Genomic DNA, 26988 nt, shown 5'->3' with positions numbered 1-26988 from the left:
CCCTAACTATTCTATGATTCTATGATAATGTCACAAGGGCCTACTCAGTGCTTTCTTTACCCACATCTTAAATGCTGCTAATGGATTCAGAAGGAGGAACAATGTTGGTTTTACTCTTGCAGCATGAGGGATTTTAGGCACAGCAAGATTCTTGGTCATGTAAGTGAGATTTTCCAATGTGCACTTAACTTCTGCTGGTGATCTTTTAGCAATAAATGGGAAAGAGAAAGCATGTGAAGCCAGAGAAATGTGTTAGAAGGGTATTATCATAGCCTGAGTACTTTCTGATACACTGAAAGAGGAGAACTTTTATCAACTTGAAGAAATACGTGATGAACATTCAAGTTAAATTTTAATTAGTTATAATTTTCTAACTCAGTAGTCAGAAAACTGATTTCCAGTTCCAATCAGTAATAAAAAATTGCAAAGCTACCCATAATTAGACCCTGTAAAAGCCTTCAAAAATTAATCAGAAGGGATTTATGTAGAACTAGTCAGGAGCCTGTATTCGACCTTGATTACAAGAACAAATAAAATTACTCGTCTCACTAACATTTGGAGAGATGGTGTATTTTTTACTATTTCTGTAGAGTATAAAATATTAATTACAATTAGATGGAAGGTTTTGATGTTGCCAAATACCCAGTAAGAGGGAAAAATTGGTCAAGATGATGGCCAAGATGATGGCCAAGATGATGGACAGGTCTGCCAAGAGCCTAGATACAATTTCCTGCTTGGAGTGAGCACCAACACTATGATTTTGAATAAAACATTCTCTGGTGAACCACTGTTTTGTCTATGTGTCTTCATCTAAATGGCGAAAATTCTGGCTGGTTTTGATTGAAATCTCCATGCCTCGCAACCTAAAGCATCTCCTCTTGGGGTGTTCAGGTTGTTCCAGATGTGCTGACAGTGCACAGCCTGGCTCTGTACGAAAACGGTTTTAAGAAGACAAGGTTATGTGCATCCATTCATTCTCTGAGTTTTGTCCTGAAGTTATTACACAAGTCCTGAAGTTATTACACAAATTTAACTGTCTTAAATAAGAGAACTATTCTAGTCTATTATGTTTTCTTTTCCATTTTAATTAAGTGATTCTGGTAAAGTGGCACGTTCTACACCTTCTTTTCAGCCAGTCCTAACAGCACATTGTTTAATTAGAGTTAAGACACATTTGAAAAAGTACTTAACACTGGAGAAGGGTACTTGCAAAAAGGGTAGGACTGAGTTGTCACACTGCAAAAATGCCCACACGGAAATGAGTCATTAACCTATCCTAGTGTTTTGCAGGATGGTCATGTGAGGGGAATTTCCTGTACCTGTGAGTTGGTACAAATGTTTCAGTTTCAGGTGATGACTGGACACTGAATTGGTTGTAACTCAGCAGAACTTGCAATAGTGTGACTTTGCATGCTTTAAATAGGTAAGGGTGCTCAAAATAGCACTATAGTGATGGAGTTAAAGAAAGTCCCTAGAGGTAACAAGTTAATTTGCTCAGCTTGTGTGAATGATTGCTACCATGTTTTATTGTATGGCAAGCAGTCATTGGAGATTTGGCCATGTTGGTACATGGTCATAGTGGATCAGCCATCTTCAACTTGCACCAGCAACTTAATGACTTTTACTGTAACAATTTGTTACCACAGTGGGACACCGTCCACTAGACCAGATTGCTCAAAGTCCCCTCCAACCTGGCCTTGAACACTGCCAGGGATGAGGCAGCCACAACTTGCCTGGGCAACCTGTTCCAGTGTCTCACCACCCTCATAGTGAAGAATTTCTTCCTAATATCTAATTTAAACCTTTTTCAGTTTAAAGCTGTTCCCCTTTGTCCTTTCACTACAGGCCTTGGTAAAAAGTCTGTCCCTATCTTTCTTATAAGCTCCCTTTAGTTATTGTAAGGCTGCAGTAAGGTCTTTCTGAAGCCTTCTCTCCTCAGGGTTGAACAACCCCAGCTCTGTCAGCCTTTCCTCAAGGGAAAAGTGTTTCAGCCCTCTGATCTTTTCTGTGGCCCTCCTCTGGACCTGCTCGAACAGGTTCATGTCTCCCTTGTGCTGAGGACCCCAGATCTGAACACAGTACTCCACGTGGGGTCTCAAAAGAGCAGAGTAGAAGGGGAGAATCACCTCCCTCAACCTGCTGGCCATGCAGCCCGGAGTATGATTTGGCTTTCTGGGCTGTAAGCGTACATTGCCAGCTTATATCCAGTTTTTCATCCACCACTATCCCAAAGTCATTCTCTGCAGGGCTGCTCTCAATCCCTTCCTTGCTGGTTGTGTGGTTGCTGTATTCGCAGTTGTGTTTTATGGAAAACAGGGAATGATTTTAACATTGTTCTTTTATTTTTCATTTTTAACTCTTTTTCAGAATTCCCCACTCTACCAATATCTGCAGGATTTGGGACACACAGATTTTGAAGTATGTTCATCTGTGTCGCAGAAAGCAGAGCAATGTGCAGCAGCGGAAAGCCAAAGAGAGCGGACTCTGCATGCTGCCCCGAAAGTGAGCACTCTCCCGTTTCTATTTATCTTCTCAAAGGAGAACCACATTATTTCACAAATAGGCAAAATCAGAGGAGATAAAGATAAACCTCTTACTTTACTAAAAGAAAAACAAACCAAAAGAAAACAAAACAAACCCCGTCAATTGTCATATCTTGTCTGCAAATGTGTTTGGAAGTGCATGGTTTGCCAGTATAGTTTGGAGTGTTTCTTTGCCCTTGCATATGCTAAGGAAGCAAGAAATGTTGATAATGAATTTTTTGAGTGTTGTAAGTTATCTTACTTACTCGATATTATTATGTTACCTTAGCATGACATTCTGGGAATAAATCTACCAGAGCTCAGTTTTCCTATTGTTTATGCTGTTGTTCCTTCCTATTTCATACCTCTTCAGCCGTTTTCAAATCAGAGGTTCACAACTCCTTTCCCCTTGTTTGTAACCTCTGCTGCTTTCCTGCCTCACAATGTTCTACCCTCCCAATTAGTTGGCAATGAATTGGGAGAGCATCCTATTTTTCCCAAACATAGGCGGTATGATGAGTGTTCAGGAAATCTCCATAAGGTCTCCCTGCAGGTTTTGGTAGATAGGGCAGATGAGGAGAGCTATTGCTTTTCTTGGGATCTTTTCTCAAATAATGCCATCTTGACATACCTGCTACTTGGTTCTCAGATGCTTCAAGGAATTAGCCAAGTAATAGTCACAAGGCTTTATGTCAACAATTTTTTTTTCCTGTTTTGTATGTGTCCCTCTTGTTCCTCCTTTGCTTTAGGTCAGAAGCATTTTTCTTGTGGGATTTTTAATCTATTCTGCTGTGTGTAGGATTCCAAAGGGTAGGATTTGGAAATGTATGAATTGATGTAGATAACATCAGTCAGGGTTTTTTTTCTGATCTGGGGGAAGAATGTGTGTTTTTTGAGATGTTTGCTATGGTATACTTGCAGGCACTGACAGGCAGTCTTTGAAGTGGAAATTTAGAAATTGCAGTATGAAGCTTATTCATCTGGCAGTATTCAGAGGAGTGTTGATGGGTCATATTTTCACATAGTGATATTAATTTCAACCACTCTCTGTATAGACTCATAAGCTTCCTCACACACTCATTAGTCCATTTGAAAAGACAGGATGATAAAACATGAAACATTTTGCTTTGATCTTCAGTCCTGTCGGAATCAATGCCCAGGGAAGTTGTGAATGCTCCAGCCCTGACGGTGTTCAAGGCCAGGTTGGACAGAGCCTTGGGCGACATAGTTTAGCATGTGGTGTCCCTGCTCATGGCAGGGGGGTTGGAACTAGATGATCTTAAGGTCCTTTCCAACCCTAACTATTCTATGATTCTATGATTCATGTATAGATGGGTCATAGTTTGGTTTTACCTGTTGGGCTCGTGCACTGCGCACTTTGCTTCACAACCTTGAACCCAGTTTCTGAGACTTGTAGTCATGTGGAAGTGTGCCATGTCTCCCTTCTCTCCTGCCCCACTTTCTGATCAAAGATGACCATGTAGATAAGATGCAGGGTGCATATCCACTGAGCAGACCAGTAAGTACTGCATGCCGAGTACATGGATTAGATGCCTGTGAAAAATAATCATACTATAATAAGAATCTCTAAGTTTCGTACTGCTCAGCCATGTTCTTGTAGAGTTTACAGCTTTTCAAAGAGCTCAGTAATCATGTAGAAAAGAATCAGGAAGGAGCTTGATTACAGAACTCCGGTCTCATGTGCTGAGGATTTGTGAGCCCACGAAAGAGATTAATTTAGGGGAGGAGAAGTGATTCTTGCAATGTCTTCATGCTCCCTCAACTGATTTCTCTACTGTAAGATTATTTCAAATTTAATGAATAAATTGATTTCTAGTTACTAGTGATGTGGATAGCTATTGCATTTGGAATATGATTGCTTCTATCAGTGGTCACAAGGCAAGGCTGAATTTAATTCAGGGTTTAACTCATCATTTTTTATACTTTAATTTAAACTACCTTTAAAAATATTCATGGAAATATTAGGACCACTCGCCTTACTTTTCAGAAATGTCAGTTATTGTCACCATAGCCCTTAAGAAACCACCAAAAATTTATCTTCCCTTTAAAAGCCATTGGCAGTTTTGAGGTACATTTACATTGAAGATACCTATTCTGGCTTAGTGCAGGAAGACATTAATTAAACCACTGTTAATTGAAAATTAGAGTGACATTCTTTATTGGCTGATTATCTGTTCATTACTATGAAGTAGTGCATGCAGTGTCACTTGCTAGCTGCATTACTTTATTTTGCATACTTCTGTGAAAGTAAAGCAGTACGATGTTGTGTTCACATATATGATTTCCAAATTTAATACAAAAGTGCTGTGGGGTGAAGAATCTCAAAAGGATTAACTACACTGCTTTGAAAAGCCTTAAGGATTCTGTTTTTTTTTTCCCCTTCCTTCCCCTCAAGCATTTTACACTTAGATTTATTGTGTTGGGAGCAAGTCCTCCAGTATTGTGTCAGATGTAGAAGTAATTCGCCATGGTTTGCCTTGCAACTTGAAGGGAGTGGGTGTGTGAAAATGTGCTGTTCATTTCTTACAAATACTAGGATGACATTCACATTGTCTCTTCTCTGTCTAGACAAGGATATGTCGTGGAAATAAGGAAGAAACCTGTGTGTAACTTCTAGTGATATAGGTTCTTTCTGCTGCTGTTCCAGTACCAGTTTGGGAATGTTAACGCTTTTCTTTTGTAATCTGATGTCCGAAAGTCTGTTTTTGTCATTTTATTTCTGTGTCCCATTTTGATAGGGTGTCTCAAAAGGAAAGAGAATGAGGGAAAGGCAGCTGGTCACACATTTAAGGAAGTAGACTGGATTTAGAAGGATCTGAGACTTTGCTGCAACATGTATGACACAGGCAAATTATTTACATCCCCATCCAATCATTTCCTCAATTTACATGAGCAAGTTATCACTTTCCTTCTCTCAGCCTTCGTTGGCCTAATCTACTGAAATTATAAAATGTCTGGGAAACAAATATGTACCTACCCATAGTCTGAATATGTTCTGAATATGTACCTACCAATAGTCCTGATATAAAATGATCTTGTTGAGGCTTAGTGTAGTTCAAAATACAATCACAGGGCACAGATGATGTTCCATGCTGTGTGATGTCTCATACATGTGTACGTTTTGCTTTTGTTCTGAAAAGCAAGTTTACAAATGCCTTGAACACTTTATTAAAATAAAAATGGAAAAGCTGCAGTATTGCTTTATCTTTGAGTTGAGGTTGTTTACTACTCATGTATCCAGTCAAGTAGGAACCCTGTGCAAATACATTCTGGTGACATGTAGCAAGATTATGGCAAGGCGAAGATTTGGTTTGGGATTTCAGGGACTGAAAAAAATCTGGGAAAGAAAGGGGTTCCTAGTGACCGATACAAACGTTGCTGCTGTGTCTTGCTGTCCTGCATGTGAACATTGAGCTGAAAAGCTCGATAAAGGTAAAGGTGCTTCAAGGCTTCAAGGGCTGATGAAATGCCAAGCTCCCATCTGAGGGAGTATAGAGATGTGATTTAGCATGCTAATTATAGGTGCAGTGTTCCTGGCTGTACTAATCTCTGGAGGAAATTACAGTAAAGTTCTGGTCTCATGATCAGTTGATACTCCAAAGCACTGCTTGCAAGAGCTCCTAGACCTGTTTTCTGGAATTAAATCCTATCTGAGTAATTCTGCTTGATCTTTACAGAACATATTTACTCCCATTTATATTTTTTCTTTCTCAGTCTTTTTCTTAGACTGTTGTGCATATCTGAATGCTTAAATTGATTACTGTCACACCTTATCCCATCTTAGATATGATAATATTTCATCACTAGAATAGGGCTGGAGGCAGCTACTGAGGATTGTGTTGGGGCTAGCCTTCAGTAGTGGTGCAGGTGACCTGATGTGGAAAGACAGAGGGACCGGTCCTTTGCCTTTGTCTAGGGCTCCCAGCCACTTAAAGCTAGCTCTTGATAGCTGGGAAGTATTGAATATGTAGCATTATCTCCTTTCTGAAGTGCACAGAAGTGAAAGGTGCCGATGTGAATGAATGATGATATTTTAGATACCTGCTAGCTTGCCATTTCAGGTTCATCCTGTGCAAAAGGGAAGTAGTCCTTAGGATTTTATTTTAGATTCAAATGAATGTACCTAAAATATTTTTTATATTTTTATGGTTTTTAATGTTAGGAGTTATACATCTTTGTTAGTTAATTTACAGAGGGCTTGACTGAGTGGTGTTCTAAAGCTGTGAGAAGAATGCTCCAGAAGCATTCACAACATGACCTGACTTGTGTGTTGATGAAAGTTGTTTTACTTGTCAGTAACACTCCCAATGGGAATGCAAACTGTGAGACACTAGTCCAAGGATCTGAATAATTTAATGTGTTACTGTAGTCTACTGGGTCACAGCCCAAGACAGTGGGTTGTCTTGTTTTATGTTTTCAAGCTCTGACATGCCTGTTGAGTGTTTATGCAAGCTCAGATTTTTATTTTTAAACTGAAACACAGAAAATAAACCAAAAGATTATTTACATAGCACACTAGTATGGTTTTGGTTTGCTGGGGTTTTTTTTTCTAGTAATTCCACAGTCTAGTTTAATCAGCTGGTGGCAGTTTAAAATTATCCTGATGTAGGTTTAAATGTTCATGATAAAAACCCCAAAGACTTAGGAAAGCTGAACAGTTGAAAATGGGAAGCTCCAGGAGGTATCACTTTAAATAGTAAATGGGCAATTTTTCTGTACCCTGCTTTCAGAGTATGAGGAAAAGTACTTCTGAATGAAGTATCTGGTCAGCAGCTCAAATGCAGAGCAAAGACCTTGGTTTATTTTCTACAGATTGTAATTGGAAAATTTTGTTTTATTTTTCACCACTTCACAAGAAACTTGGGAGGATAATTCAGTGCTGCAGTTTGTGACACTTCTCCTCTTCCAACTTACGTCAGTGCCCTTGAGCAACATCAAAATACAATCCCTTGGATTTATTCCATAGTCTAAGGAGTGTGGATTGTTGGGATAGCTCCAGTGGTGCCTGTGTATCGGGAAGAGCTATCATTACAAAACCCCTGTTGGTTTGTCTCTCCGCTGACCTAAAAACACTTCCTTTTGGTATAGGTCTGCAATTCTAACTGTACACAGAAAGATGAGATATACGTAAAGAAAAGCTCAACTTAGGTACATAAATGGATGCCAAAGTTAGTTATTTCAAAAACTGTTGAAGCATAAGGGCTTCAGGGTGACATTTTCTGATGTTTACTCAAAGCTCTTCTGCCCTGGCTTGCTGCACCAAACTTGTGTCATGCTGCCTTGCAGAGGGCTGTCAGGTTCATCACAGTGCTAACGGCAAAGCTCCAAGCTCCTGTTGCTTAGTTTTACTCTTCTATTTTCCACCTTATATTTGGGGGGAAAAAAAACCCCAAACCAACAAAACAAGGAGAGAGGTACTCCTTGTTTTGTAGGTACTCCACAGTTAATTTTTTGGGGCCTACATTTGGGTTGATTGTATTGCATGTCAGCAGTCTGAAGATTAAGAGGTAGGGCCTCAGAAATCATGAAATACATGTAAGGTAAGTATTTTGAAAAACACTTCCCCGTCAGCTCAGTCTGAGGGAAGTAGATATACAATGCATGTCAAAACCTTTTTCTTATTGTATGGCTACAGACTGAAGTAATATCATGCATCTATTTAATTATAGTCTTTCATATATCATATTTTAGGAAGATACATGAGTAGAATGGGTGATGACCAAGACAGAGTGCCTCACTAGTGTTACATTTATAGCTCAGATGAGTGTGGATTTAGCAGGCATGGGAAGTAGCATGGAAGCAAAGTACACACATGATAGCACAGACTGGTTGGGACAGGGAGGTTCTGGGACAGTTCCTCTTCTTACAGTCACTCTTCCCTGTCTCTGTTCACTACTTCTCTAAAGTCTCTTCCTCACTCTGTGGTGGTCTGCCAAAGAGAGGTTGTTCTTCTCCTGGTCTTTTCTTCATTCCCCATTAGCCATTTAACCTGCTTTTTTTATGCTCAAGGAGAAAGAAGGTTTTTCATAGCGATGCAGTTTCTGCCAACTTAAGATCAAACCAATTCTAGCTGTAGTTATTTTTAACAGTACAACATAACAATCCATTATGCTCCAAATAGGTGGGGTTACTGAAAGCTTTATTTCACGCTCTTGTGTGTACAGGCAAACTGACGGGAAGCAGATGTTCCTTAGGGTACTCTGAAGTTAGGCCAGACACAGTAAGTGAAACTTCCTTACAGGTACTTGGGTCTGAGTTAACAAGAAAAGCAAATGCAGAAATAAAGGAATTGTCTGTTGTTATTTATTTTTGCCTTTGTTTTGTTTGGTTTTGTGGGTTTTTTTTTCTAATTGGAGTGATTTTGTTCCCTTCAGCAAAGCATCCTGTCAAAACTAGTTGAGTTCTTTAGAAGTTGGTTTCCTTTTCCACATTACAAGAAAAATGATGATATACTTCACCGATTGGTAAGTGATTCCTTTTTTTTCCATTTCCTTTCCTAATCCACAAGTCTTCCTCTCCTCTGTACCTCATCCGCTGGCCACCATCTTTGGTCTGTATTGTTGGTTTTGGCTTTAAAAGTTTTACTTCAGACAATATTGATTCTGGATTTCAGAGTTACTGTGCCAGGCAAATTGAGCACACAAGAACAGAAACAATATCAGTAGCCAGGTTGAAGATTTTCAAAATGTGGAAGAGAAATGAAAATAAAATGTATTAGAGAAATTAAAGAAATTCTTGAAAGCTGAAAGGTGTTAACTTACAGAGTAGTTACACTCTGATGGAAGGCAGTGTGGAGATGCTGGCTGAGAAAGTTCAAATACTGCAGCCTAGCGCTTTGCAGACACAGCTCAAGACAGAAATCTCTAGAGCTTCACCTGGGTATTGCTTCACCCTCTGTTTCTGTGTGTTAGCTCAGGCATAGCACCACCCCAGTGTAGCTCTACTACCCCTGAACCAATCCTGACCCATTTGTTCCTGCACTGCTGTCCACAGTGCTTCTGCATTTGGGAAAAGCGAAACAAACTAGGGCACCTCTGTTACAATACTTCAGAACAGTGTTACAGTCTGGCTGCCGGGAGAGGCAAGAGCAGTTCTCTGTAGTACCTGTGTGCTCTCAGCAACTCAGAAGCAGATTGGGAGTCCATCTGCCCACCAGAAGTTGTGTTCTACTTCTGGAGCCTGCAGGAACTTTCAGAGCCCAAGTCAGCTTGCATGAGGTAGATTGAAAGGTCATAGTTCTACCCCAAATAGTTAAAAATAGTTTTATGGTGCCTTTACACCTATTCTCTGCAGTGCCACTTTCCAGCCAGGTCAGTCTCTAGCCTGGGCTTAACTGAGATCTGCTTTAACTTGCACCCACCTGCTCCAGGTTCCTAGTCTGGCTTGCCAGTGTTACATTAGTCAGACTGTCCTAGAATCTGTAAGTTAGCATTTTGATTTATTTTTTATTACTATGAGGTAGGGATGATGTCTTCAGATGTAGCTTCAAAAAAAAAAAAGTTGAGTTCTGCCGAGCCCAATAGCTATTTCTTCTCCCATATCTCAAAAGGACAAAATTTCCTCTTATTATTGATCTTGGATTGTCTTCTTTAATTCCTCCCTCTTCCCCTATGAATCAAAGGTATTATCTTAACAGCTTTTTTTAGCCTTACTTTCTTGAGACGGAGACACAACCAAAGAATACGGAAAACATGTTTCTCCTGCTGCTTGCTATAGTAGGGTACTGAAATGACACAGGATGTGTCAGAGGAGGCAGTTTCCTCTTGCACACAGTCCTGAAACAAATGTTTGCTATTAAAAGTAGAATGCAAAATATCTCAAGTGACATCAATATATGGAATTAAACTTTTGACGAGCTATCTTACAGTTTCTTAAAGATTCTCAATCTGTCAATGGCAGAACTAAGCAGATCTTTTACTGTGAAATGTCATACTTCTGTTAAAAGCTTCTAATAGAGGGTTTTCAGAAATACTCTCCTTTCCCTCCTGTAATCTAGCTTGATGTAAAGATGCACGTGTTTAGTGTTTGTTGGGTTTTGTTATGACATTCTTAACTTGGTTTGTAATTATAGTTTGGTGTGGTATGCAAATGAAAATTTCTCTGGTGGATATACTTGTCTTCAAGAGCTTTGTATCTGTCTTGAAGAGCTATACTCGTAAGGAAAAAATAGCAAATGCTTATCATGGCATCAAATCCATAAGTAACTCCCTGAAGTTTGCCTGAAGTTCAGCAAGTGTGTGGTCTTCAGAGTCCCATGCTGGTTTGTGTTTGGATTGAGTTCCTTTGGAAAGGCACAGAATCCTGCAGGAGGGGACTTCACTGTCTCGGCTCAGGGCTTGAGTCCAGTGCATTTACCCTAATGTTTTTAAGTATCCACGGGTGATTTTTTTAATGACTAATCTGTAATATCCCCCTTTTTCTTCCAAATTTTTGGGTGTTAATGACGTAAATTATGTCATGACATCAAAAAAAAAAAAGTGTTTGCTATTTTATTAATGACCTTCTGATAGATATAGTACCTCTCCAATTCTTACGCAAATATATTGGCATAGTCTGTGGCACATTTCCAGGTATTGTTACTGTCTAGGTCAGATCACAAAGCCAGTGCAATGCATCCTGCAAGTCTGAACTGTTAGGGAGTACGTAATTTTTTTTAAGTAGCTAATTGTGATATATCTAAACATTCTGTAGTCTTTGGGAACAGATTGTTGTCATCAAAGTGTAGAGTGTCTGTGTGTTTTCCTTGTTCTGCTAACTTAATTTTAAGAATTTGCATATTCTCTGCTAATGCCTGTTTTTTTCTCCTGCCCATTTGTGGCTAGGATGTTGGATTTCGATTTGACACGCTCCGTACCATCCTGCAACAGGAAGTTCTGCTGCAGGAGGATGTGGAACTGATTGAGTTCCTTGACCCCAGTATCCTGTCTGCAGGGCAGTGTAAGCAACAGGAAAACAGACAGCTTCCAACGCTACGCTCCCTAGCAACTCCTAATATTTGGTATTGTACAGACAATATCTATCACCGTATTCACTGAGAAACAACCAAAAATATATTGTGTGTTCTTTATATAAAATGCAGCAACAAAGTAACTGGTTTTTTTTGCTTTTCCTCGGGTCTTAGAGTTTTGGTCCACTGTTCTCCACATTTTTATATAAGCATGGGGTTTTTTTTTCACAGGCATTTTATTGAAAGAGTGAGTTTTAATCTGAGATAGCTACATGAACCCTAATATGTGCTCTAGGGAAGAACTAACATGGTTGATTAATTCATGAATTTCTAAAGCCATAGAGTGGTGATTTTGATAAATGAGAGATGATTGTGAAGAATGAATTGAAAAGTGTCTTCTTTGCTGTGGTTTTCATAAAATCTGTCGGGGAGGTGTGTGCAATTACTTTTCAGATGTCGAATACCAGAAGAACAGATTAAAGAATTTTTAAAGAAGATACATTCAAGCCAGCAGAGGCTGGTGAAATTCACCCTGGAAAACTGAAGGAGATAGCTGCAGAAGTGTCAGAATAGGTACCACCTGTATTTGAAAAACAGCAAGGACAGTGGGTGTTCTGACAGAGTGTCTTGCTCACAAATAGACAGGAATCAGTAAAAAAATACTTCATAACACAGCCCAGTGCTATGTTTTCATGCTATGTTAGGAAAATGGATAAAATTATTATAAAGCTACAGCATGTTAAAACCCCAGCTGTTTAAGTTGTAATATGTCATTATTGATGTTCTCTGTCAAACAAGAGAACTTCTGAACCATACTTTTCCAGTGCTTTGTCCTGGTCCTAGCACTATTCATTATTTCTTTAACTGTTCAGATGATAAAGTACACTTAAAACATTTGTGAATATTGCTCAGCTTACAGACAACACCAAGTCATAAGTGTTTTGGCAGAATGGAATTCAAAGTAGCTTTGGGAAATATCTTGAAATCAGTAGAAAAGTCAATAGACAAAAGTCTAATGCTACACTTGGGAAGGAAAAATCAAATTAATAAACATAGGTGGTGAATAATTGGGTTGGCAGTACTACTTCAGAAAAGGATCTGCACATGGTTGCGAGTATAAACTGAATGCTTCAGCAAATTATTGAGAAAAATCTCATCCTGATGTCCTTGTTGTATGCAGGGGGTTACTTTTCTGTCTGTTTCCCCTAAGTCTTGTGTTAAGATTACAGCATTTCGTTTTGGATGCCGCACTCAGAGAGGCATAGGCAATTTAGACACAGGCCAGAGCAGAACAAGAATAATAATGAGTTTAAAAAATACAATCTTTTGGAAATATTAGAGTGTGCTAGGATTGTTTAGCCAAAATGGAGAAAATTGAGGTGGGATAGAATAGTGTTACTATGTGTAGAAGGTAGCTAATAGGAAGGTAGTGATCAGTTGTCATTTATTCTGTTCAGAAAAGGAAAGGATGTGAGGAAAAATAATGCGATTAATTTGCCAGTGATTCATACTGGACTTGGGGGAAATCTTTTGAACTCTAAGAATATTTATGAGTTGCAATAGCTGCCTGGGTGGGTTGTGGAGTCTAAATTTCTTCTTCAGTCTGTCTGTGATGATCTGAATTAACCAGAAACTGAAAATGGACACAGTGAGCTTTTAAATCACTTTGAGTCTTTCATTGTTGTGATTCATTTCCTACGTGTGTGATTTTATTTCTTTTTGATGTACCGAGCAAGTTGTAGACTGTGTGTCTGTCCTTTTTAAAGTTAATTACATATCTGAATATTTTATTCCTGGAGCTTTGATGAAAGCTATCAGTAGCCCTGAAGAACTAACACTTGTAAAGCTTGTTGAAATATGACCACAAAACTGTCCAGAAAATAGAAACCCAGAGATTGTGCCTTAGTTTAGAAATGGGAAAATGTTTCTTGCAAATACTTCCAAAACTGAATACAGGATATGCAGCCTTAAGGGTAAAGAAAGTGAATGTTTTTCTTTCCAAAAAATATGAAAAAATAAAGTTGTTATGCATCTTGAAGCCCATATCCCATCCATCTCTGTGAAGACTGTAATTTAAAAAACTGCAACTATAATACTATATATGAAACACAGAGTATTTTCTAGCAGTTTCTTCTTTTTGTGTAATTTTTCCAGGTGAAAATAACAGCTTTATGAAGATTTTTCAATATCCTTGAGAAACAGCTGATTGCTGAGATGCAGTAACTCTGTTCTCTAAGGATTTGCAAGAGCTGCTACATTATTTAAAATGATTGTAAAAGCCATCTTTATAAAAATGTGTTAAAAACTAGTGCTGCGTTGATGTCCAAGTTAAATGAGTCAGACTCTAGAAAAAATAAAGCTGGCACTACTTGAGGATTTTGTTACCAAAAGAAACATGCCCTTCCCTACTGTACTCTTGAACCTGGAAGTACAGATATTCCAGTTCCTACCCACCCTGGCTTATAATGCTGAGTAGTCGGGTTTTTTTTTTTTTTTTTTTTTTTTTTGAAGTCATATGTGTAAGAGAAACTGACCTTTCAAAAAGGTACATTATTCTTCTCCTTGTGCCATAAAAAAGCTGGAGAAATGTTTCCTTAGAGTATACTGACCATTTAGTGTCATGCACATACATATACATCTAAATCTGCCACTAGGAATATTTTTTGGTGTTTACAGCTCCCTTCAGAACCTACATAAAAGTCCCATAATAAGATGTCATAATGTCAAATGCAACCAGAATCTTCATGATTTTGCCACTCGTTTGACCTCAGGAATCTGTGGTTGATGATACCTTTTCTGTTTGCAGGGATGTCTCGCTGCTTCTTGCCTTTGTAAGTGCACTGCTTATGCTTCCTTCGTGGTGGAAGGAATCATTGTGGCTGCTGTGGGGACTAGTTCTACTTGTCTATGCAGTCTTTCGAGTGTGGGACACATGGAGGACAGCCAAACTGCAAATGTCCCTGCGAAAATACTGTATCCAGCTGGAAGAAACAGTGGCAAATAGCCGAGCTTTTACTAATCTCGTGAGGAAAGCTCTACGGCTCATTCAAGAGACTGAAGTAATTTCCAGAGGATTTACCCTGTGAGTCTATATTTCCCTTTATTTAATACACAGATCCATTCAAGCCAGATGCCTTCTAAAATTGTCTGGTTACACCGTCTCACATAACAAGTGGAATTACTGAAAAACGTGATGCTTAAAGCTTTTTGTTCACATAAAATAGTATAATTTCCATTTATAGTAAATGTATGAATTCTAACAATTCACTGTTAAAAGCTGGCATCCTGAAGGAGAAATAAGTCTCGCCAAGCCTGTATGCCATTGAAATCTCCTATTCTGCTAACAATGAAAAACGTGAAGAAATGGATTTCGAACCAATTTAGTTAACTATTTTGAGGAGTTATTTAGAGGCTCATTTGTATGAGGGGGGGTTGTCTTTTATTACCAAATCTGTGTAAATAAACTGACTACAAGTAATCATTCGTATTTTAGAAAACAAATACGAATTCTATTTTTAGAATAGAATCATTCTCTTTTTATTTGACAAATAACAGTCTGAAGTAAGGAGAACACAGCAATCAGCAAAGACCATCAAAGATCATTTCCCACCTCAACTGAAGTTTACATTACTCATTGAGAGTATTTTCACCTGTTTGCTATGTGAAAGGACATCAGACCATGTTTAGAGTATGCAATAATCCAAAAGCCAACAGGCCTGCTATTACGCACTCTCATTGACGTGTATGCTTTTCACTTATAACAAACTGTGGTTAGTTATGTACCTGTGCCAGTTAGACTTAAGGTTAAAGGAGGTGGGAAGTGCCAACAACTGAAATCCAGTCAACTTATTTCTAAAAACAGTAGAAGAATTCCCTTGTGTGCACCAAGGAACTGTTTATTCATGCCAGACCAAGTATTCTGCACTCACGCACATGTTTTTACATGTAGGTTTGAATCTGTAGACTTAACATTTTGAATTAATTTTCTAGCTTGAGATACCTTCAGTATGCTTCATTGAAGAACTGTTTCATACTCCCTTTGGAATGCAAAAGCATGTCTTCAGTCTGCCTAGCTGCCTAGCCTGCTGTGTTTTGGTTTGTTTTGGTTTTTTGCTGAAGAAGCATATAGTTAAGCAATAGGCAGTCTTATCTTTGCAAATGGGTTGTTAAAAGAAATTATTGTTAGGGCTTGTCCAAGTTACAGATGAGAAAAACATTTGGATTTTTTCCTAAGTTAAAGCAAACGAACTTGTGGTCAATGTCTGTATTGCTGGTGTCTTGTTCTTTTACTACGTATCTTAGATAACAGATTAATAAAAACCAGACTGCTCTTTAAGCTGATGCTTGATCTAATAGCCTCTTTACTTAAAACTTTGGCAAGCTTTTCCAAAGACTTTGGAGTATGGATGGAGTGGGAGAAGTCTTGACTGTGCCAGCATCCTCATTGGAACAGTTGTCCAGTATGAAGAAGTCAGTGCTGTACAGGTTTTTGTTTGGTTTAGCCTGGAGTAAATTCTTATTCCAGAGTGTCCTTTTCTGCATCCATATAAGCAAAAGACGCTGCTGCACAGGGCACCTGAAATTCTTTCTTGAGATAGCACTTCATGTATGATCTGAAAAACTAGCTACCTTCTTTCTTCCAGAATTTTGCTACAATATACCGTAGCAGAACAAAGTTTTGTATGTTCTCCTGTAGTAAATTTGTCTTAAAGCTTGTTCAGAGTGACATGGCAATAGAAATGGTTGCATCTAAAAGTTAATGAGTATCTTCTTGTGTCATTTTATATCTTTGAAGGAATGGGATTTCAACCAGGTAGCACAACATCCTTTTCAATGATATGTATGTTGCTGTTCTAGCATACTTGTAGCTCAGCATTGTTTGGAATGTGCATCAACCGTGTTGTCAGTGGAAAAATATTGAAGCTGACATTTAAACAGTACTGAGTTCAGATTTTGTCTAGGTGTACTTAGGTAAATCCTGATATGGGAAGCCCAGGTCTGCAGCGCTGGCCTGAAGCTCCTTGTATTCCACTACTGTTTCTTCTCCTCATTGCATTATCCATTGCTATGTTCTTGTAGGCTAATTTGCATATACTTTGAAATATCTGTGGCTTTGCTTTATTCTACCCTGTTTGCCCCGTGTTAATTGATATTTGACTGTTTCTGTAAATGTTAAATTTTTCTTCATGAGGTTTTGGTCAGTTGTCCCTGGTTCACTGGTTTACTAACTGTGTGACAGTGACTGCTATATGATTAACCAATTCAAGCATCGTTTTGCCTTCATTCCCCTCCCACCCAAAAAAAAATCCAGAGCAGCCACTTAGAAAGGGAACTAGCAGGTCTTTTATATTAGCTGTTCTCAAAGGCAACTGGATATTCTTATTTCAGAATGGCCTTCAGAAGTGTTTTAACGGTACTGTTGGCATTTCATGATGTCTGCATGGTACAAGCTTTGCGATGCAGAGATGGCTGAGACCTCACCAGGCTAGTTTGGATTGCAGAAATTGTATAGCCAAAATAGGGCAGTGCTATACTTGGGCAGAATGGCACTATTTCTGTCTAATGGCTTCATTTGCAATTAGACAAATGAAGCCTGATCATGGGTTGCAGCCTGGAATTTCCGCTGGGTAATGAAAGTATGTCCATTGTCTCAGACATTATGAAATGAAAGCTGTAGGAATACGTAATGAAAGGCTGCAGCAGTAAGCATTGAGTAGTTATTTCCTTGTTTGTCACTGAAATAATTAGCTTTTCTCCAAAATACTCCCTTTCTACTATATTTTAAACTAGAATCAAGCTCTATGAACACGTATTGGTGTATATAGCATCTTTATAGAACTGCTTTCATGGTAGAATACAGTAATAGGTTTTTATTAATGTGTCTCTACAAGTTTCTTAGACGTTGAGAGCCTATTTAAAATTTGGCTTGTGAGGCCAATGGAGAAATAAGTTACTGTTCTTTACTTGTAGAATGGTTTGGAGCAGTAGGAAAGTGGAAATTCACCCTTAACCTTTTTTCTTCTTGCTATTTGTGGCTGATACGCAAAGCTGATAATATTTTGTAAGTCCAATTAAAATATATAGAAGATAAATGGAACATTAGGAACTTAGTGATAGGGCATGTCTGGCATAGAGACATTTATATCAAATTATACTAATTTAAGATTACTGCAATAAAAAATAATTATTTTATAAAAAACACTGAAACAAGCCCTCCCAGATGGAAAGCAAATTGTTTTGTTTAATACTGGCAGTACATGCTGTGCGTGAGGCGTGCTATATTTGTTCTGTATGGGAGCTGGAAATGCTTACATCATTGTAGCAGAACATAGATCTGTTTCTCTCTTTTACAGCAGAAGAATTTTGCTCTTTTTCTTTGAGCCTACTTCTAACAATTCACCCAGGGCTTGAGTCTACAAACTGATGGGAGAGTTTATTCATAAACACTTCCAGCTGTTACCTTCAAAAACTAGGGAAACGTTAAAGATTGGCATGTTCTACATTACATGCTGTGTTCCCTAGTGAAATGTGTGGCAAGACTAGCATTTTAGATTTACATTTAGAAGTTGAAATTAACACAGTTTGGGTTTATTTTATTCAGATTTTAAAGTACTTTATGAGATGTTATATAAACCATTTTAATATCACTCATATAATTTAATATGGTACACAGACATTTTAATGTGGTATTTTGGCTAGCGTATTCAATATACTGCAGTATTTGGCATGAATCTCCTTGTGTTAATCATATTTAACATACTGATAATGAGTTCAGCCTTGCTTACTGGGTGGGCTGCATTGCTTTTCATATTTGACAGTGAGGTGATAAGCTATTTCCCCTCCTGGTCAATGTGCAGCATGGTCCAACTAAGCACATGCAGTAGGACTGACATTTTTCCAGCAGGGTCAGGTCTGCTGGCTTAGTCAGCTCTTCAGTCACATAGGTTACAGAAATAGTTCCCAGTGAAATAGTCCACCTCAGTCCTGCCAGGTACCCTGTATGCTTTTCCATTTTAAGTGGCCGAAGACATGAAATCATCTCCTTACCATGCCCTGGGAAAGGTGAGAGCAGAAGCAGGCTTCCAGTCTCCAAACAATTAATCACAATTCATCATCCTGTTGTCCACACTATGTTCATTCCTGAGTTGATTCTAGTAAAAACAGTCCCAGCAAGTAGAGGCTATTTTCAGTGTCTCAGTCATAGGTTTGGTATCAAGCTGTATATGAATATTTATATAACTGGATATTAATCTTTTTTCCCTCCTTTTTTACAGCTTAATGTTACACAGACATATTTTAACATTCACCCAGTTCACAAGTCGGTTTATTTCCAGATGAGTCAATTTCTTACAATTCTAAAGCTATTCTGAAGTATATTGTAATATGCAAATGGCACAGTTTCTTTTAAATGATATATTCACCTGTATAAGTGGACACCAAAGTATATTTTCAAATACACTTGCATAGTTACATACATTTCATGTGTTTACCTGTCAGACTTCCACGACACAGCTGCTGTTCATTGCATGATGATAAAATCTGTGTCACCACTCAAATAATATCTCTGTTGACCTAGAAAAGAGAGCATGGAAAAGGTTGCAAGAATATAGGGGGTAGCATGAAAAACAATATGTAGTAGCACTTTTTTTCTGCAAAAAATATCGAAAGAACAAATTTAGATATAAAGAGGTATATGTTAAGTATTTGTTAGAATTTCCGAAGTTTACAGTGGGCTTGTGGTAGTTTTGTATCAGACATAATATGGCCTGTCCACCCTTAGTGTGTGATTTTGGAAAACTTCGGAGAAAACAAGTGTTTCCTGTGTTCCTGTCATGTTTCCAAATGAATGCAGGCTGCTTATCTGAAATTCTGATCAAATATATCATTGATATGTTGGATAATAATATAATATATATTATTACATATATCATTGATATGATGGATTATTTTTGTTTTGCTCTCATAGTTACTGAGTGGTTTGAAAAAGTTTTCTAAGTAATGGAATAAGAAAGCTGATGTACTGTCTTTTAAAAATACTTTAGGACATCTGTACAGTTGTATCACATTTTACTTTTCAAGTTTGCTTGACAGGGTCAGTGCCGCTTGCCCATTTAATAAAGCTGGACAGCATCCTAGTCAGCATCTTATTGGTCTCCGGAAAGCCGTGTATCGCTCTGTCAGAGCCAACTTCCGAGCTTCAAGACTGGCTACTCTGTACATGCTGAAAAAATATCCTTTTTGCAAAACCTGAAGAGTTCAGATATTCCATGTTACCTACCTGTAATTGTGCCAGGGTTTAGAGTTAGTGTATCTAGAAAGTATTTAATTACATTCCTAAACAAGACAGAGAAAAGGTAGCATAGTAAATTGGGATTTATGCTTGGTCTGGAACATTCACTAAATTTTTGACTTTTTGTGCACTGAAAATGTTGTCCCAGTTACTGATACCCGTGCCCTTGGTGTAAGCACTGTTATCTGTTTCAGAGTCCTGAAGGATTTTCTTTTATAATTCCTCTTAGCCATCTTTTCCATTTGCACCAAAATAGCCTCTTCTCTGAACAATATGGCCTTTCACTCAACATCCCTGTGTTCAAAGGTAAGTTGATTTCCTGTTTCAGACAAGCTGGGCACATTAAAGAATGAGGAGTTTCTACTCCAAATCAGAGCAGAACACTTTGTTCAGATTCCATTTTGTGAAGTGTCATCTGTATTTCTTTGGTGAATTGTATACTTTCTTAAATGGTGTTAGCATGTCAAGAGTTTTTTCTGTGTTTTTTATACTTGTTGTACTATATAGAAAACATCAATGTCTTCACCCTGTATTCCAGCAAAAAAAGAGAAAAAATAGGTACGTTCCTGATCTGGAAAAACGCATGCAGGGAAACAAAAGCTGGTGGTAGTGCAAGTGGTGAAAATCTGACATGACAAATCACTTCTTTTGTCTTCCTGGAACATAATACTCGAGTAATATATCTTGCCTGGCAAATGGATGGATGTACTGAGTGATGACATGTAAACACACAGGAGAATACATAAAGCTACTGGTATGTGCGCTCACTTTGAAGGAAATGAGTATTTCTTTGCAAACCAGTAACTTGTGTAGGGATAGGCATCCTCCTTCTCGGCTCAAGACTTCACTTTTAACTCTCAGGAATAGGTAGGTGTATTTGCTACGTAGGAAGGAAGAAAAATTACTCTGACTGGTTCAGACAGATTAATAAGAGCAACTGATACCTAGCTTGGAAATAACCAAGAATCACTTCTGGGAACAAGAGATCTGAAAATAGGATCAGTTAACATGGCCTTCTCAAGTATTCTCCTACATGAGGGATAGCAGTGGTTAGGACAGATGTGTAGATTGTTGCTGTGGCTGGGGAAGTTACAAGTCAAGGAATATTGGTGTGTATTAGACTGTCCACTCATTTTGTAACTTCTAAACTTAAGGAATGGCTTTTAAATTAAAGGAATGGGAGAGAAGAAGGCTTTGTTTACTTTGGATAATTTGGCTTTTAGATCTGTCTTTGAAAAGTTTTTAAGATGGAAGTTCCATTATGCCAAATTATCACGCAGATATCACAGTAGTAAGGGCAGCAAAAATAAACGGCTGAAAAATCCATTGAAGTTGCATGTGTATAGATAGGCTCTTGACAAATGGAAAGAGAAGCATTATGTTCGTGCAGAATATCGTGGCAAAACCCGTGGTAGCATGTGAGCTGAGATGCAGGCTGGTCCAATTCTGCAGTGCATGAAAACTGAAAGTAAGGTCCTTAAGTGTAAGCAAGGTGAGTAAAGGATTTCTCCTCCCCACCAGGATAATTAAAAGAAGCTTTAAGGTAGTTCCAAGTTGCCCTAGTTTGAATTTTTACCTGTGTATCATGAATGCCTGTAAACATTATGTGTATTACATGGGCATATATGGCAAGGAGCATCTTTCAAATAGATTTCAGTGCCTCGTGCAATTGAATAGAACTCTTACACTGGAGGGGCCAAAGATTCCTTCATGTCAAAAGCATTCACAGCTGCCATTTGTGGCAAGTTTAATGCCCTTGTCTGTCATCAGATTGTTAGCAGAAATCTGGCCTAGAGCAAGGAGAAAAAGGAACTGGAGAGATTAAATAAAGGAGCGAGGTGATAAATTGAAGGGAAGGAATGTTGATAACTTAACAGAAATGAACTTCCATCCAAAATCTGGAAATCAGATGCCAATTCTGACTTTTATGGTTCTTTTTAGTAAGTTCTGCTTTGCACAAGATCAGAAGATATTTCTCAATTTAGCATACACAAATGCAAAATTGCATAAACTTGATACATTATCTTTACTCGATTCAATAAAACTAGAAGTTTAGCAGTATTTGCTTGTGGCTAGTGTGCCCCCTTTTAGCTAGACAACTGCCTTCATGGAGTAGGATAAATTAATATCATCATAATTAAAATTTGTTCCTATGTAAAACAAAAAAGATACAATTATAGTTTAGCGTTATACCAGGCATTTGTATCAAACTTGGTGGATCAGTAATTTAATGACATGGAAAGACATATTCCTTACATTTTATGTGAAGGGACAGTTGGGTACTTGCAGAAACAATTCAGCATTTTCTAATGCTGTTCTTATTCTGATTTGTTCATATTGGAAAGATTACATAGCTCAAAATCATAGATCAAACAGAAGGGAGAAAAGAGAAAAGTATTTCTGTTTTAATCTGGAAGATAAGGATATAGCAGGCTTAAATTTAAATTAGGCATTTTGGATTAAGTATTTACAGGATGTTGTGCAGACTGGTCACTACTATTTCAACAAATCTCTGCACTGCATCAAACTGTGTAATAATTCAGAGGCAGTACTTCAGTTGACATGCTAGTTGCTTCATATTTTTATTCTTAAGAGCCCTGTGGGTTCTATGCCATGGGAATCTATGCTTTATTCACTGGTTTAATTATATGCAAGCTGGATGGAGGAAATTTTGTATCTTATTTTGCTGGATTATGTTAATAGTCTCATCTTGAGCCAGTGCAAGATGGTGTGATAGTGCATTTCCATTGAACTATATTGATAGGTAGGACCTGGGCATTGGACTATATAAACTAAAAAAGCTTTAATTTTGTTGTAAGTGTAAGGTGTCATTCTCTGAATGCAAAGCATAAATGGTGTTATAAAACCAGACATTGGATAGCAGTATTTTAAAATTAATTATATCTTACCCTATTAAGGTGGAATAGATATAAATGCATTTTATGTCTTTGAGGTGCACTGAGCATGGGCAAAATTGCAAATTTCCTCTAGTAAATCTAATGAAATGTAGTTCCTTCTCCTCTGTAAAAATATAGTTATTGCATCATGAAATGTTAGAAAAACACGTACCTTTTGACTTGGGAAAGAGAAAGGTCAAACAAGAAAACGGTAAGCTAAACAAAAAGCATTACCCACTTTGGGTCATAGAAGCCTAAATCAGAAATCTGATGCTGGAAAGTCTGAGTAAAGGTACTTGGGCATTTTGCAACACAGTGTTTCTTTCTTGATCAGCCAATGCATCACATGTATAGTTATCCCTTCTGGCTGGTGAGCAGGTGAGAATTTCATAAAAAAGCAGCCTGGATTTCTCAAGGATATTATGAGTCCCTTCTGTTAGATCTTGAGATGGGAATGTGCTTTTGAAGAGCAAAATCTGAATATTAAATTGCAACATACAAGGGTTCATTATTATTCTTACTTTTCTGTAGGCGAATAAGAGTGGCCTCCTGGCAGAGGCTGGACATTCACTGTACAGATATTTTATTCTGGATTTGGCAGTTTATTATTAAGTAGTTTTGCTTTCTCTTCTCCCCAGCTAATAAGGGATGTAGGTTAAACAGGTAAATGAAATATTTTCAAAAAGACGTATAAAATTTCATTAACCTGAGCTTAGTTACTGTATTTTGGCTTTAATAGAAAACATTAGCACTTAAAATACTTGTGTTTTAGAGCAAAGCATGTGAAGGAAGTGTGTTTGTGTGTATGTATATGTTTGTGTGTATGTGCTTAAACTTTCTAGATCTTTACTCCTTAGGAAGCTAATGGTGGCATGCGATCAGTTCTCTGCTTTCATCTATCCCCTAGTAATGGGGGTGGGAGGGCTGCAGTAGTGGAGGTCAAGGCAGGCAGGTGCCAGAGTACGCTGGGAATCCCTAGTTGAGACATAGTATTGATAAGGGGCTCCTTTGGTCAAACCACTCATTTGAGATGTTGCCTGGAATTTTTTTCTTAACATGACTTAGAAATTCACATGTATCCAAACTGCTTTTTATCGTGTTCATGTGTTGGAAATGGCTTGGTGCAGGAAAAGATTAACGAGGAATGTAATTAGTCTCAGAGCTAACTGGTCCTGAAGGGGTTTGACCTGACTTTTCAATCTCTGGTGGAGTTGTCATCGTCATCCCATGTGCTCCATCTGCTGGGCATGCTGTCAGGTTAATTGACAATAGCCAGCATTCATGTGAGGCAGATGCTAGTGGCAACAGTAATATTCTGGGCCTAATTAATTTGCCTTGCAGGTTTTTGTCTGAACACTTAATAGGCTTCTTTCTTCCTGGATTTCTTTTGGGGATAAATTAGGAAGAAGTGTATTTGTTTGCTTAGAACCTGAACACTTGGCATTGTTCTTTTCTGGGACACAGAATATGATTTTTTTATGCAGTGTTCACTTACTCAGGTGATAAAAATTTTCTTGAGCAAATCACTTTTACAGATTCAATCTTAAGAGAATTTAGCATGTAGAAAATTTGGGACTAAAAGCGGGTGGAACTTGTAGCTTCCCCTGAAAACATTAGTTAGACAAGAGACAAGTGCTTCTAATTGGCTTTATGTGCACCAAGAGATGGAAGTGTTCAGTTTGCAAATTGAAATATAAATGAAAAAAAAAAATAGCTTAAATTCAAGTCTTATTTTCATTGATGCTTTACAAATATTTTTGTATATATATATTTCTGTGGAGCAAATGTGCTTATGACCATAAGCTGTAAGTTTCTGTTTTAAAGCAAATTTTACTGTTTTGAGACTAGGTGAGACCCAAAATGCACGAAATCTTGAACTGTTCCTCCTCCTCCTTCCCCAGCATGAGGTTAGCCTAAAATTAGAGCTATTTTAAAATAAATGCGGCCTAGTCAATGAATTATTTTTATCTGTCTTCTGGTATCAGTTATATAGTGCTTGCTTCCTACGTAGTAACCAGTTCTGAGGACTGGGAATGTACATTTTCCCACTCAGAATTTAAATGTGCTGAATGGTGTTGCTAACAGTTTGCTGCTGTTCCTGACAAGATCATGGTGGCTTTACGGTGATGTAATCAATGAAATTGATGGTATGACAATCAGGAGCTCCTGTTCTTCACAGTACTGTCTGGAATGTCAAAGACCAATTATTGTGAGCAGTCCCTCCACAGACAGAACTCGCAGGGAATTCCCATCATCCTGAGTTTGGTCTGTAGCATAGGCTGCCTTTGAAACTTAAAATCGCACAAGTGTTCTTCTCTTTCCCCTGTTAAGTATATGATTTCTGGTTTAAGATCAACATGAGCTACTTCTTGGAAACTTACTATTTAAAGATATTTTCCTTACTTGAAAGGGATGCAGGGATCTTTCATCAATCTGTTTTGTTTCTTTTTATGTGTTTGTATTTATACATAACTATTTTGTCAACGTCTTATTTCTCATCCTGCTAAGAGCCTTTAAAACTTGTGCTCTGAATAAGGATTGCAAAATGTTCAATTAAACACAATTCAGGTGGATGTGGGTGAAATGTGGGTGCTTTCATACGACTTGCCAGAAATAAGAAACCTAATTAGATGTTTTTCCCTTTTCTGTGTGTTTAACACAAAAGCTGCTTTGTTAACCACCTTAACTCCAGCTAAACCTACCCTCTGAACTCGGAGAGTGACAATGTGACCAGCTACATCTGTGTAGTCCCCTTTAAGGAGCTGGGTCTGGGACTGAGTGAAGAACAGGTCTCTGAAGAGGAGGCACACAATCTAACTGATGGCTTCAGCTTGCCTGCGCTCAAGGTAACCTCTCTGAGAAGGACATACACATCCATGCAGGCTCCTGGTGAAAATCTCTTTCAGTTTTTGTGAAGCCCTGTGGCTTGTATATACTAACCTGTAGTAACATGGTCCACTGAGGAGGAGATGTAATCAGCTGCGTGTATTTCTAAATTTATTGGCATATAGGCTATTTCTTTTTGCACATGGTTGAAGAGAAGTTTCACAGTCATAGAATGGTTTGGGATGGAAGGGACCTTAAAGTCCAGTTCCAACCCCCCTGCCATGGGCAGGGACACCTTCCACTGGACCAGGTTGCTCAAAGCCCCATCCAACCCGGCCTTGAACACTGCCAGGGATGGGGCTGCCACAACTCTTCTGGGCACCCTGTGCCAGTGCCTCGCCACCTTCATAGTGAAGAACTTCTTCCTAATAGCTAATGTAAACCTACCCTCCTTCGGTTTAAAGCCATTCTCCATTGTCCTGTCACTACACACCCTTGTAAAAAGTCCCTCTCCAGATTTCTTGTAGGCCCTCCTTAAGTACTATAATGCTGCTCTAAGGTCTCCCCAGAGCCTTCTCGCCTTCAGACTGAACAACCCAAATACAACATTAGGATTTTTTTTTCTGCAAATCATGTAAATTCAAGTCAGCTTGATCAATCTCCTTCTTAAACATGAATTTTTGCTCTGTGATTTCCCGTGATCCCAGCTGAATAAAATGATTTCCAAGTTTGTACTTACATCTTTTTTAGCTAATCTCCTGACTTCAATAAAGAGACACATCAGAAGATACAAATTAATTGTAACTGCCAAAGGGAATAGCTGCGTTTAGTTACACCAAGAAGTAGAAATCATGAGCTTGAACCCCTGCTGCCATGAGCCAGTGTGGTTCTTTGATCTTTGAAAAACATTTAACTGAACAGAACAACCACCGTATCATGGCCTTTTAATCTATTTTCATTTGAGATGTTAGATGTTTTAAATTTGCACGAGTCAATGTTTGCAGTTGCAAAGAAGATCTAATTTGAATGCAAGCCTTCAACACTCCAGTGATTCTCTGCTGAGGCAGTCCCCTTTCAACATTATTTTTTTAAATGGAAAATTCCATTATTATGTGACTTCTGTGTTTCTATGGGGTTGGCTTTTGTTGCATTTTATTCACTTAATTCCTAGACCTTGACTTCTTTTGTTCTGACAGTAAATGTTACCAGTAATAGCAATTGCCAAGCTTTGAGGCTTTGTCTACTTAGTTGTAAGCTAAGACCTACATCAGATGTAAGCTTCTGAGATTTTTTTTCTTGCCATTTCATTAGCTGAAGTTCTAATTGCAACCATGCAAGCCCACTTATTTACCCACTTCTTTTTAAGCACAAGAAGCCGGTCAGAAGTGCCCAAGCTTGTAAGCTAAGTCTTTACCTGCAGTTTGCAGTAATTGAACTGTAATTGGTTTTAGTTAAGCTGGTGTCGTGGTTTAAGCCCAGCCGGCA

At 38.3% G+C, this 26988-nt stretch overlaps 1 protein-coding gene across 1 annotated transcript; it reads left to right on the top strand.

The window, feature by feature from the left end:
- Positions 1-2316: 2316 nt before the first annotated feature.
- LOC104402873 (vezatin-like) lies at positions 2317-25523 on the top strand (the record flags this gene model as incomplete). Its single annotated transcript, XM_010010858.1, has 6 exons — positions 2317-2502; positions 8918-9007; positions 11366-11541; positions 14297-14572; positions 19570-19719; positions 25376-25523. Coding segments are annotated over 6 exons (1026 nt in total), but the record flags the coding sequence as incomplete, so codon positions are not given.
- Positions 25524-26988: the final 1465 nt, after the last annotated feature.

The sequence above is a fragment of the Nestor notabilis genome, unplaced genomic scaffold (assembly GCF_000696875.1).
Source record: "Nestor notabilis isolate BGI_N333 unplaced genomic scaffold, ASM69687v1 scaffold18893, whole genome shotgun sequence".
In the NCBI taxonomy this organism is placed as follows: domain Eukaryota; kingdom Metazoa; phylum Chordata; class Aves; order Psittaciformes; family Psittacidae; genus Nestor; species Nestor notabilis.
The sequence above is the reverse complement of the archived record's forward strand: the minus strand, read 5'-3'. Positions and strand labels throughout refer to the sequence as shown.